General features: G+C 57.0%; 1 protein-coding gene across 1 annotated transcript; it reads left to right on the top strand.

Moving 5' to 3' along the window:
* The first annotated feature begins 1,738 nt into the window (after window positions 1–1,738).
* On the top strand, window positions 1,739–12,236 carry TBX1 (T-box transcription factor 1). Its single transcript, XM_042779838.1, has 7 exons — window positions 1,739–2,211; window positions 5,376–5,477; window positions 6,845–7,016; window positions 7,241–7,396; window positions 8,773–8,840; window positions 9,031–9,131; window positions 9,870–12,236. Exons 1-7 carry the CDS (start codon window positions 1,739–1,741, stop codon window positions 10,304–10,306), a joined length of 1,509 nt encoding a protein of 502 aa, XP_042635772.1. The 3' UTR covers window positions 10,307–12,236.
* Window positions 12,237–12,634: the final 398 nt, after the last annotated feature.

The raw sequence follows: 12,634 nt of genomic DNA, 5'->3' as shown, positions 1-12,634 counted from the left end.
GACAGAAAATGAATTATCAAATCGCAGGGAACGAATTAGGGGGGGTGTGAGAAATTGACACCCCGGGAAAGAAATTGTTGGGATTATTTATTTGTTGCCCCCCGGTCCCGTCCCGCTGACAGAGCTCGGTCCGCCGTTGCTGTGCTCGGCGCTGGCTACAAAGAGCTCCGGGGAAGTTCCTTGCTCCCCAACGCCCTTCCCGGAGGGGCAGAGGGTTTAGGTTGTTTTCTGTTGGATTTTTTTTTTTTTTAAGTTTCCCTTCTCCACCCCCCCCGTCTGGAAGGAGGGGGTCTCGTTCGCACCTCCCTGGATGGTGCGGTAGAAAGGAGGGGAGTGAGGGGGTGGGAGGGGGGGGCTCGTGGTGGGAGGCTGCCGTGCCTGCTGCTCTTGCATTGGTGTCTCCCCTATGGACGAAAACAGCCCTCTGTCTCCCAAGGCAAATGCTTTCAGTATCGCCTCTCTGATTTCAGTCGCCGCCGCCGAGCAAGCAGGGAAAGGAGCGCTGGAGGAGCGCCGCGGCGGCCGCAGCGCGCCCGCCCGCCCCGGCTGCCGCCCGCAGAAGATGCACTTCAGCACCGTCACCAGGGACATGGAAGGTGAGTGCCGCGCTCGGCCCCGCACGGCTGCGGGGACGGGACCACCGGCCACCGCGTATCCCAGGGCTTCCACGGGCCCGGGCCGGCCGCCGGGCCAAGGGCAGAGCACAGAACGCGGCCTGCCCGCGGGGCCAGTCGGAGAAGGCTTTGCCGTTCCTCCCGGCACGCCTGGGCCCCTGTAGCCCTCCCTTAGAGAAAGGCATTGCCCGTGGCCCGGTAGCAGCTTTCGACGGCTCTGCCGCTGGGTCTCGCCTCTTCTCAGAGGTGCTGAAAGCATCCCCCGACAGTGCCGGCCGTGCCCCAGGCAGCGGCAGGCCGGGGCTCGGCTCCCACCGGCTCTGCAGCCCCTCTCCGGCCTGGGGGCTGCGTCAGAAATAAAGCAAGAGACCCCCGGGGCCTGGAGGAGCCTTTCAGCATCGGAGGGGATCCGAAGGAGCCGGCGGCTCCCCGGGCCGGCCTGTCATGCGCCGCAGGGCCCGCTCGGGCGGACGGCCGAGGGCTGCGCAGCCGGGTTCGTCCCGGTGCTCCTCGGCGCGGACCCGGAGCTTTGCTCTGGTCCTGGCCTCTTCCCCTTTCTCTCACGGGGATGGAAGGAATGGGGCATTGCCAAACCAGATCCGACTTCCCCTGTCAGCCGCAGCCCTGCGGCTCCAGAGTGAAGGACGTTACCTTGCAGCAGCATAGCCACACGGCAATAAGAACCGATTTCTTTCTCTGAGTTTCCCCGCTCCTCTTTTTTTCTATTTTTTGAAGGGGGGGCAAAAGGAGGGAGTTTGCTTTGTCCCAAGTGGTGTGTGGCGAGGGAGGCCTGCAGAGATAGCACAGGCTTTGCACCGCCGAGGCTCTTGGCAGACCTCTCGGGTTTGCAAAAAAAAAAAAAAATAGAAGAAAAAAAAAAGGGGAAAAAAAAAAAAGCTTAGGCAGGCAACGGGAGCAGCGAGCTCCCCGCCTGCCCCGGGGGGAGCGGGGCTGGGGCCAAGCAAAGCGGAAAGGGGGAGGCGCCCCGCTGGGCTGGGCGCGGGGCAGGAGAGGAGGCGGAGGGCACCCCGCGGAGCCGGTGCGGAGGCGGGGGCCGCGCGGAGCGGCGCGGAGCTGGGGGGAAAGCGGGAGCCGGAGCGGAGCCCTGACCGCTTGTTTTTGGAATGATTTCAGCTATCTCCAGCCCCTGGCTCACCCAGCTGTCCCATTTTTGCGATGTTGCAGCTTTCACGGCCAACAGCCTGAGCAGCCTGAACGCCTCCGGGGGGTACCACCTCTCCCCCTCCCCGGGGGACCCGTACGGACAGCATGAGCCGCCGCACTACGAGCCCTGCACGGCTCAGCAGCACCCGCACCCGCCGCCCCAGCCCCAGCACGGCTACCCTTTTGGCGGGGCGGCGGCGCCGGCCGGGACCAACCCGCCGCCCCCAGGCCCCGAGCAGCCCGAGGGTGCCGGTGGAGCCGCTGCGGGGCCGGCCTCAGTCTCGGGCTGTTCTTCGGGGGGGGCCGCCACGGCCAAGGCGCCGGTGAAGAAGAACCCGAAGGTGGCCAACGTGAGCGTTCAACTAGAGATGAAGGCGCTGTGGGACGAGTTCAACCAACTGGGCACCGAGATGATCGTCACCAAGGCAGGCAGGTCAGTGCGGAGCTCCCGAGCGGCCCCGGCTCTCCAGCCGCTCCCTCCGGACCCGGGTACCCAGGCCGGTCGGGGCGGGAGAGTCCGGTGCCAGCGGTTGAATTCGCAGTTTGGGGGGAGATTGAAGCTGCTGCCCAAGGGCGAGTCGCGGAAGGGCCCGGCCCAGCGGTCGCCGTCATTTGATCCTTGCGCTTCTCCTGGGGCGAAATCTGCGAGTTCTTGCGGCCCGAAGGCCTCGGTGCTGCGGAAGAACGCGCGGCTGCTGCTGCGGGCTGACGGCAAAGGCGTGCGGAGGACGGCAGGCAGGGCACTGGGTTTCACTCCCGCTGAAAAGGGCGCTGTGCTCCTCCGGGCGCCTTCGGCTGTGAGCCCACACGGGACTTCGATCCGTGTTTGCGGAGGACAGTGTGTGCTCCCGGGGCGGACAGCAACGATACGGGGAAGGAAAAAAACAACACGCAAAACCTGTTAAATACATTCTTAGCACGGGCAGATGTTTTCCTTCCGGCGGAGACGCGAACAGACCCTAATTCTGCACCTTGAAACGTGTCGCAGGGCTGTTGCATTTCCCGATTATCGAGTAACGAGCCCGGCTTGAGCGCGGCTCCTCTCGGCTCTGCTCTGGCCGCCGCGGCGCGGTTCCGGGGCCAGGACCCCGCTCCTGGCCAGGGAACAAAGAAAGTGGCTGATGCGATCGCGTTAGGAACGAGCAAAACATATGGGGGGAAGGGGAGTCCCAATTACAGTTGTTAGTTAATGCATTTAATGGAAATCTCCGGGAAGCGCCGCGGCCGCGGCGGCTCGGGCAGAGCTTCGAAGCTTTCCCCGCCAGGCTCCAGGCAGAGCTGCGAATTGTCCCGGCTCTGTCTTCCCTAGGTTAAAGCAATCCGGCGGCCGGGAGAAAAGAAAAACAAACAAATTAAGGAATCCCCCGTTGCTTGCTCTCAGTTCGCCTCGGGGCTGACTGCGGCGAGATGGCCGGGGGAGAGGGTCGGACTCCGCTCCGAACGGTGTGGCCAGAGCTGTGACCGCGGCCGCGCGTCCTGCTCTTCCGTCAGCGATTTTGAGGGTCCCGAAAATGCAAAAAAAAACCCCTAAAAAAACCCCACACACTTATATGTACGCGGTTGACTGTTAAAATTTTTTTTAATATTAGCAATTTCCTAAAATAAAACAATCTCCGTGGTGCCCGGTGCAAAAGCAGCCGGCGCTGCGTTGCGGGAGCTGGGCGGAATTTCCCGCAGACGGTGCCTGCCCCGGCGCCGGGTCGCACAGCCCCGCTGTCTCCGGCCGCGGCCCCTGAGCCCGGCGCCGGGCTCGGCGTTGCTTTCCTTAGCGGAAAAGGTCGTTCAGGCTCCAGGCGGAGGCTCCCTGCAAACAGGAGTTCTTCGATCTGGCTTTCTTAGCTCTCCAAGAAGAGCAAAACGATTGCAAATATCCCACTTCAAAAGGCTTCGAAAATTAACCAATTCGATTTGAATCGGGGGCTTTCCTCCCACCTTTTTCTTCGTTTACTTTATGACACCGTCTAAACTCCAGACAGGCGAGTAAAAACAGGAGAAAACGGGGTAAAACCAGCAGGAAAAAGCTCGGGGAAGGCGCTGCAAAGCCTATTCTCTCCCAGCACCTCTGGGCTGGGCTGCTGTTTGTCTAGATGGGTCTTATCATCTCAGGTTGTTTGTTTTAAAACTAAGTTTTAGAACAAGAAACACCGGAATTGGAGTTAATAGGGGATTTTGCACGTTTAAAAATAGTAATAACAGAGGGAGGGACTGGAAACGTCCTACAGAGTTTGCAAAAGCCTTACAGAGAGGGAGATGCGGCTGCCCGATCCCGATGCAGCCCGGCAGTGCTGGGCCCGATCTGGAAGTGCTGCGGAACCAGAGGCGCGCTGAGCCATCGCCCCTCCGAGGGGGGCAGGGGCACATAGCAACAGGTCCGGCCGTGCGCCCCGAGAACGAGCCGGGGGGGCTCTCTGAGTGCGGGTTTGATCGGGCTGTTTGTTCAGGGGGTGGCTGGGACTTTGGTTTTTCGATGGCTGCAAACGCCCTTCCCGAAATACTGCCCACCGTAGCTCGCTTGCTTTACTACTCTGTTAAACAAAACCATAACGAGCCCCGACGCCAGGGCACATCTTCGGTGTGTCCCGCCGGGAGCCGCGGGCCAGGCCCTGATCCCGGTGTGTGCAGATGCAGGAGGGAGGGACGGGTGAACCGTCCCGGCCTCTTCCCTTAGCCCACCGCCGATCGCATTTGCCCCTTGGAGGAATCGTGTTCTCCCTGAGTGTGGGATCTGCGTTTCGGCTTAGCTCTGCGTCCCCGGGGGCCTGAGCAGAGAAGAACCGGGAGAGCAAACCGGGGGCTGGCCTGCCCAGCTCTGGAGCCCTGGGCTCCTTTCCGCTCTCCTTTTTGTCCTGCAAAGGTGCGGGGAGCGGGAGCCCGGCTGGGCTCTTGCAATGAAGTGGATTCCGGACGGGACTTTCCGGAAGATCCCCGTTGCCCTGTAGCCCTTGCCCGCCGAGGGGGAGCATTTGCCCCTCCGGGCTGGGAGAGGTCTCCCGCTGGCCCTAGGAGCTGCTGCTGTAACCACTGCTTTCAAACAGGCGCAGTTTGGTGGGTACAGAAGCTGCACAGGTGGGAACTCGATCACCTCTTGTCGTTCGCAGGAGTTTTTAGATTTGAGCCCTGCGGGCTACCGAGACTACTGAGGCTTGAATGTGGGTCCGCAGACAGGGAACTGCAAATGCCTTGCATTTGCGTCCAGTCAGGTCAGCTAAAATGATGGGGAAACCACGGGAAGAAATTGTTTTCACTTGATCTCTCCATAGCAAAGGCCGAGGATGCTCTTGTTCCCCTGGCCTCTCTGTTCCACCGCGGTGGGACATTTTGGGTGTCTGACACGAATGGTCCCGGAGCCAGCGGGAGAGGCAGGATCCCCCTGGCTCACCTTTCGGGATGCTGCTGAAGGCTAGGGAGCACGGCAGCCAGTCTCCCCACGCAGCTTGGGCGTATCTGCCTCTTCCTTCGGCCAGTGATTTCTGTGAGGGGATTTGTCATCACAACCAGGCAGGCATAGAAGCAGCTGGAGGGGAAGAGACCTGTCCCGGCCCCTCGGGGCTCCCTGCTGCTCCTCAACTTAGCAATTCTCTCTCCTCTCTGTGCCAGGCGCATGTTCCCCACCTTCCAGGTGAAGATATTTGGGATGGACCCTATGGCTGACTACATGCTCCTCATGGATTTTGTCCCGGTGGACGACAAGCGATATCGGCAAGTAACGAATACCTGGCCTGTTCCGCAGTTCTCGGAGCCGTAGGGGCTGGTGGGTCGCTGCCCACCCCCTGCTCCTGCCCTCTGGGGGTTTTGGGGATGTGCCCCTGGGTGTGACACCTGTCGGTGTGAGACTGAGAGGGGACACGGGATGCGACCTGGGGTCTCTTTCACACCCTTCCAACAAGTCTGGGGCCAGGAGCAGCTGCACGGGAGCGCAGGGCCCCCTCAGCCTTCGTACCGGCTCACAGGTGGCCAGGGCCAGACCAGCATGGGCAGAAGGGCAGGTTTCCATAGGGTACAGGGCAGGAGCTGCCTCATCCTGCCCAGAAAAGCTCTCCTTGTGGCACTGCTACCCATCTCCGCCGGCAAACACTCTTTGCCACTTAAAAAATTCCCCTCAGTGCTCCTTGAATGCTGTAGTCTGTCAGTGCATGTCCCGAAGCTGTGCCATGCCTGCTGGGGAGCTTCCTGGGTGCTTAGGTGAAGAGAGTGGGTTTTGTGCTCTGGAAAGGCACTTGCCTCCCAAGCCACAAAAACCTGTCATTGTTTCCAGCAGCAGTGTAGGAAGACCTTGGAAACTCTCACAAGGCAGTGATGCGGTCTGCTTTGAACCCCTTTAATTTTAAGACAGTGAAAGGCACATTATGTATTTAGCTTCAGATCAGGACGCCAAGCAGGCAGCCCGCATAGGAATTTCAGGGTCCGATATATAAATATTTAGACAGATATCCAAATTCTCAGGGCGTCCTAGAAATGTTTGCTTGTCAAGGGAAGTAGGATATATAACATCCAATTGAGTATATCTTTAAAAAGTAATGTTTCTGCTCAAGTCCAATGGTGTCTAATTCCCCCTGTGCAAACACTGGCTTTTAAAGTAAACACGTGTATAGAAGATTGGTTTCTCTGTTTTAAATGTTACTGTTGAATATGTACTTTGAAAGAATGAAACAAGACTGCTAAATTCTACACACAACTTTCCACTCTTTACTTAAAGCCAGAATATTACTGTATAGGGGGCTCTTTTTCACGCTTTTTTTAGAGGAAGGGGGAAGCTTTTGTGGCTTCTCTCCCAAATCTTGTAGGGTAGCTATAAATTTCCTCCATCCTGTAGATTTCTCTCACGACAGTTCCATCGCCGACCTGATAAAATATTATATCCCCTCTGCAGCACTTCTGGCTGCAGAAAAGAGTTCGTTTCTCTCGTGGCTGTAGGAAGCGGGAGTGATGGAGAGGCGGTGCTTCCCCCTCGGTGGGCCAGGGGGACCGTCCAGGGCCGGGTTCTGCGGGGTGCGGGTGCTGCAGTCGTTCGGGGCACGGGTGGGAGCTCCCCGGGCCGCGGCTGAGGGTGCCTTCCCCTCCCGCAGGTACGCCTTCCACAGCTCCTCCTGGCTGGTGGCCGGCAAAGCCGACCCCGCCACCCCCGGGAGAGTCCACTACCACCCGGACTCCCCGGCCAAAGGGGCGCAGTGGATGAAGCAGATCGTTTCTTTCGATAAGCTCAAACTGACCAACAATTTGCTGGATGACAACGGGCATGTAAGTGTTCCTGGGAGAAGATGTCCAACACGGGGCTGCCCCGGGTGGGAACTCCCCGCGCTGTGATTCCCGTGGGGTGACCTTGCCCGCGCCCCTCCCCGGGGGCTCTTCCCCAGCCCCGCGGCTGCCTCGGGCAGTGGAGCCGGCGGGGCCGGGGCTGCGCTCTCCTCTCTCCATGCTCCGCCTGGATCAGTTATTGTCTCCTTGCTCGTTTTATCATTCAGATCATTTTGAACTCCATGCACAGATACCAGCCGCGTTTTCACGTGGTCTACGTGGACCCCCGAAAAGACAGCGAGAAGTACGCGGAGGAGAACTTCAAAACTTTCGTCTTCGAGGAGACGCGCTTCACGGCAGTGACCGCCTACCAGAACCACCGGGTAGGCAGCTGCGGGGCTCGGGGCAGCCGAAAGCGGGGGTTGGAGTCGCCCCGGCGGTGCCATGGGTGCGGGTGCATTCAGCGCTAGCTCAGCCCCTTCGTCCGGCTCCGGGCTTGGAGGCCGGGCTGCGGGTGTCCGGGGGTGCCTGGGGGTGTTCCCGCCTCCTCCTCCCCATCTGCTAAACCCATTCCGGGCAGCGCAAGGAACCCGATAGCCGGGGAGCTGTGCGGAGCTGCATCGGTGTACACCAAGGAAGCGACGTGGGCTCTAGCCCCATCGCCAGCTTCCCCCTGCCCGGGGGAACCTCATTACCTATGTAAACCCGAGACCGGGGCTAGTGGGAGAACTACAGGCTTCCCGCTGCGAAATGTCACTCACAATTTGTTTGGATAAATCTGCGATTTTACTGCTTTAAACTCATAGCGGTCTGTTTCTCCTCAGAATACAATTATACGTTAAAAACGAAACAAAACGAAACAAAACACCCCCACCCCAATCTGATGCGGATCTCTGGGCAGCAGTTAATCCAATTGCTCCTTTAAATCGCATCAGTGTAATGTAAAGAGCAGGAATCCCTGCAGCGAGTGGAAATACGATTTCATAGCGGGGGCTTTGCAGCGCTGCTCCGAACTGCCTCGCTCCGCGATGATGCCGCCCAGGCCGGGGCTGTGTCCCGAGGCTGTCCCTGAGCAGCCCTGGTGGCAGTGTCACCCTCGGCGGTGGCTCCGACCAAATTGACCTGAGGTCTTTCCGGGATGCTGCGGTCGGGCCGCACCTCGCCCCGGTGGAGGCGGCGAGGCCAGAGAAAGGCTGTGCCTTTAAGGGGCTCTGGAGTCCCTCCCCGGCTGGCATTTGCCTGATGGCTCCGGACAGCTGCTCTTTCTCTCCTGCTTTCTATCAGTTTGACCTCTAAGGCTGGAACTGTCACTGAGGGGCTTAAAGTTTGTTTTTCAACCCATTCCGGAAACTCACAATCACATACTTTATCCGTGGATTTGCTTAAATATAGAAAATGTCCTGCCTTCTCCCTGGCGAATTAAATAAATACATAAGTATGATTTATCCAGTGATTTGTCTTAACTGCTCCAGTGGTGACCCATATAATGTGGCATTTTCTTACAAGTGCATTTACTCAGTTTTGCAGCCGACTCAGCCTCTCCCTTCACCTTGAACTCATATTAGGTAGCATATTAGCCTGCATTTTCCAACAGAGGGAAAGCACATGTTTGTGCTCTGTGGCAGAGGACACCCTGGCTCCACCAGCCACCTGGATCCTCTCTGTTACACCAAGCACTGCTGAGTCCCAAAGCCTGCTCGCTGTTTGGCCAGGGAGCCCCATGTGCCGCTTTGAGACATTTTGCTGCTTCTCCCTACAGATCACGCAGCTGAAGATTGCGAGCAACCCTTTTGCCAAGGGATTCAGAGACTGCGACCCTGAGGACTGGTAAGGCTATGCCTTTATTGATTATGGCAATACCCCACTCACCCTATTTCACGTGCACCTGCCCAGCACAAGGCTTGCATGAAGGGGGACGTTGTATTGGGCCCCGTTTGCCAGCTGCAGCTCACAGAGGCAATACTCCAATTGCTCATTCTGTTGGACCATCAGCTCCGTATCACTTCTCCTCTTCCAGGCCCAGGAACCACAGGCCAGGGGCTCTTCCTCTCATGAGTGCTTTTGCCAGATCCCGGAATCCCGTCTCTTCCCCAGCCCACCAGAACGGGACAGAGAAAGGTGAGAGCCCGCAGTGGCCCGGCCAGCCCATCACCCAGCCCTGTTGGCCTGCACGGCCCATGCATGCTTGGGGCCAGTCTTGCTCACCACGCTGCTGCACAGACCCATTACTAATGAGCTTTGTGCTACTACTTATTTTTTAATGAAAAATCCACACCTTCGTAGCCTAATTAATTCTTCCTCGGACTGCAACATTTACTGTTGTGTTATGCTTAAGAAAATTTGCTGCTTTAAAAAACACTGTCCCTTGCCTTTAGAGTCCCATTTTCGACTTTTTGGCAACAAACAGCTTTTCAGGCTCAGATTCTGTACTGGGTACAGGTTACTTCTCGCATTGCCTTTTTAATGTGCCTCGGCAGTGCGCTTAGGGCCGACCCGCTCCATTCAGGAGCTGCAGTCAGGTCGAACAGCACCTCTGCCCATTGACTGCTTTTCCATTACCCAGAGCAAACAACTGCAAAGACAACCGAAGGCCTTTCTTCCAACGCACTCCAGGCCTGCAAAATAAAGGGAAGTCTGTGTTTGTTTAGTGTTACACAATTGCAAAAATGTCAGGCGTGTACCAGCTTGTCAGTCAACTCGACTCCATTTATCGCAGTCAGAAGGTCCCGTCCCGCCAGCCCCGTTCCTGCCGCATGCCGCTGCTGCACGCCCCGCTCTTCCCTTCGCGCGCCTCTCTCCCGTGTGCGCGGATGCGCGTCCCGCGGGCGCGGCCGCACTGACGCTGTTCCCCCGCAGATGCTGCCGAGAGCCGGCGGGAGTTCGAGCGGGAGGCGGGCGGGACGGCGCTGCACCAGGCCGAGGCCGCGCACCAGCAGCTCATGTCCCGCGTGCTCAGCCCCGCGCTGCCCGGCGGAGGCGGCGGGCTGGTGCCGCTGGCCGGGGCGGGCGGCGGCCGGCCCAGCCCGCCGCACCACGAACTGCGCCTGGAGCCCGCCGCGTCGGAGCCGCTGCACCACCATCCCTACAAGTACCCGCCCGCGGCTGCCGCCTACGACCACTACCTGGGGGCGAAGAGCCGGCCCGCCCCCTACCCCCTCCCCAGCATCCGCGGGCACAGCTACCACCACCATCATCACCACCACCACATGAACGCGGCGGCCGCAGCGGCGGCGGCCGCCAACATGTACTCGCCGGCCGGGGCACCCGCCGGCTACGACTACGGGCCCCGGTAACGGGAACCGGCGGCATGAGAGACACCGCCCTCCCCCTTCCCGCCTTTCCCTCACCTCCCGCCTTACGAGTGAGCTGATTGGCCAGCTTGACCTGATGGACAGCCTGACAGCCCAATCGCCGGCAGCCGGGCCCCGCCCCCGCGCCCCGCCCTGTGGGGGCTGTGAGGGCGGCGGTGCCGGGAGCTCCATCGCGGTGTGACCCGCGGCTGCACTTTGATAAATGAAGCCATATGTCCTTATCTCCCTGTTCCCCCGCGCCTCCGTTCGTGCCGGGCACCGAGGACGGCTGGGATGCAGTGGGAGGACGGGGAGGCGGCAGCGGTGAAGCAACTTGTCCCCTCACTCGGCCGCCGGGTCTTCCGCTGGAGGTTTGGTGTTACCGCCGGTGCTTGCGGTGACCGCGGGTGTTTCCTGCCCGCGGGGCCTGTCCGTGAGCACCGAGCAGGGGCTGCGGGGCCGGCCGTGAGCTGTGAGCCGTCCTGCACTTGGTGTCAGTCTCTCCCAGCCCGGGGCACACCGAGGGCTGGCTCACAGGTGCCTCAGGTGGTTCTTTGAGGAGATTCTTGGGGAAGCAGAGTTTAGTTTAAGGAAGCGCTTTGAATCCTCACTGCCAGAACAAATTTCCCACCTCTCCTCCGGCCCTGACCCACTTGTAAGTTTGGGGTTCACTGAGATGCCTTAACCACAGCAGCATTTTCTGGGGCTGTTGAGAAGGGCCTGTGACCAAGAGCACAGCCACGTGCAGCTGTATTTGCATCTTGTTTTCCCAACAATACCTGCAAAGGTTTAAAAACCAGCCTGGGGGTGGGGAAATATCTGCAGAGTTCAGGCTGTGTTTCCCACCTGCTTCCCAGCCAGCCTCACACAGCCCTGCCTTCCTGCACCCCTTCCCGAGCTCTTGAATACTCTCCCATGGAAGTGCCTTTTAAAGGGACTTCAGGGTTTTTTCTCAGACTGGCTCACCCCTTATATTTGGCTGACCCAAACTGCAGTAGTCCTAAAGCACCTATTCTGCATTACCTGCTTGCTGCATCTTCCCTCTTAATGCTGGTAAGTATTTTTTCTTTTTCCTTTAATATCCTCGTTCAGTAGTCGTTCCTTCCCGTTAAAAAGAGAGCACTGTTCATCACAGTTCTCCAGTGATGTGTTTTGAGTAGCTGGCTTGTGTTTTTTGTCAGATGCTCACTGAAGGTAGTCCCTTTGTGTTCAGAGAAGGTATTGAGCAGCTTCTCAGCTGTGTTGGTATACAGTATTATGAACACTTTTCTGATTATTCCACAGAACTCCATTAAAAGATGGGGGTTATTTCTTTTAAAGTCATCTATTCACCCACGTTTGTGCATTTTCATTACAAACTCCTTAAAACAGGTTCTTTCCCTTGTGCAGGTGGCAGTGTTAATAGCAATGTTTATTTTGTCTCTGGCAGTGGGCTTTGGGCTTCCAAAACCTTTTTGGAAAGGTTTAAGAAGGGATACAGGCTACCATGAATATTTTATGTATTTTTTTTCTGTTAAAAAAATATATCTGGATCCATAAAAAAATATTTGTGCAAGAAATATGTATTTTATTTGACATTTGCAGTGAATTGTGAGATTCTTAGTGTCTGACTAAACCATAATTAATGTTCTCAGAAAGGTTGATGTAAAATAGCCTTGTGCTTATTATTAGTCAGTGGGAAACGGCTCTTGGATGTGCTCTATTGCTATTGCTTTGCCGCTGTTCTTTCAGAGTTTTCAGTATGATTTGTTATCTGTAAACTGATTAGTGCCAAAGCTTTGGTCAAACATTTAATGAAGTTGTTATATTTATTATTTCCTTCAAAGATTAGACAACCCCTTTTTTTCTTGATAGTTGCAGTGTAGGAAAAAAAGTGAAGACAACCAAAGAATCATATCTGCAAAGTGTAGATACATGTAGATATTTGTAGATATATGTAGATAATCTTATTTCATTTAAATTGAAAAGACATTGGACAGTGACATTTATAAATATTTTTCCTCTTCTTTCTTTCCTTCATTTCTTGTTTGATTATTTGTGTATATTTGTCAGTTTGTCTGCCCTGAAGTCTAAGCCTCCCCTACAAAATGAGGTTATTTAAATCAGGAGAGTTCTTAGTCTGAGCAAACAGTGGCTCTCCGTAGGTGATTGCTCCTTCCCTCCTGTCCCTGGCTGCCCGTGGTTGTGGTGATCTGTCACAATACAGCAGTTTGTGGGGCTGGGCTTCCCAGGTGGGAACACGTTTGTGTTGGTGAGCACCTTTTCTTTTCAAGCACACATAGAATGCCCCGAGATGCCAGGACTAAACTGTGCCCTTACTGAAAGTGACTC

This window comes from Catharus ustulatus, chromosome 18 (genome assembly GCF_009819885.2).
Source record: "Catharus ustulatus isolate bCatUst1 chromosome 18, bCatUst1.pri.v2, whole genome shotgun sequence".
NCBI lineage: Eukaryota > Metazoa > Chordata > Aves > Passeriformes > Turdidae > Catharus > Catharus ustulatus.
This window is presented reverse-complemented; position numbering and strand designations above follow the sequence as displayed.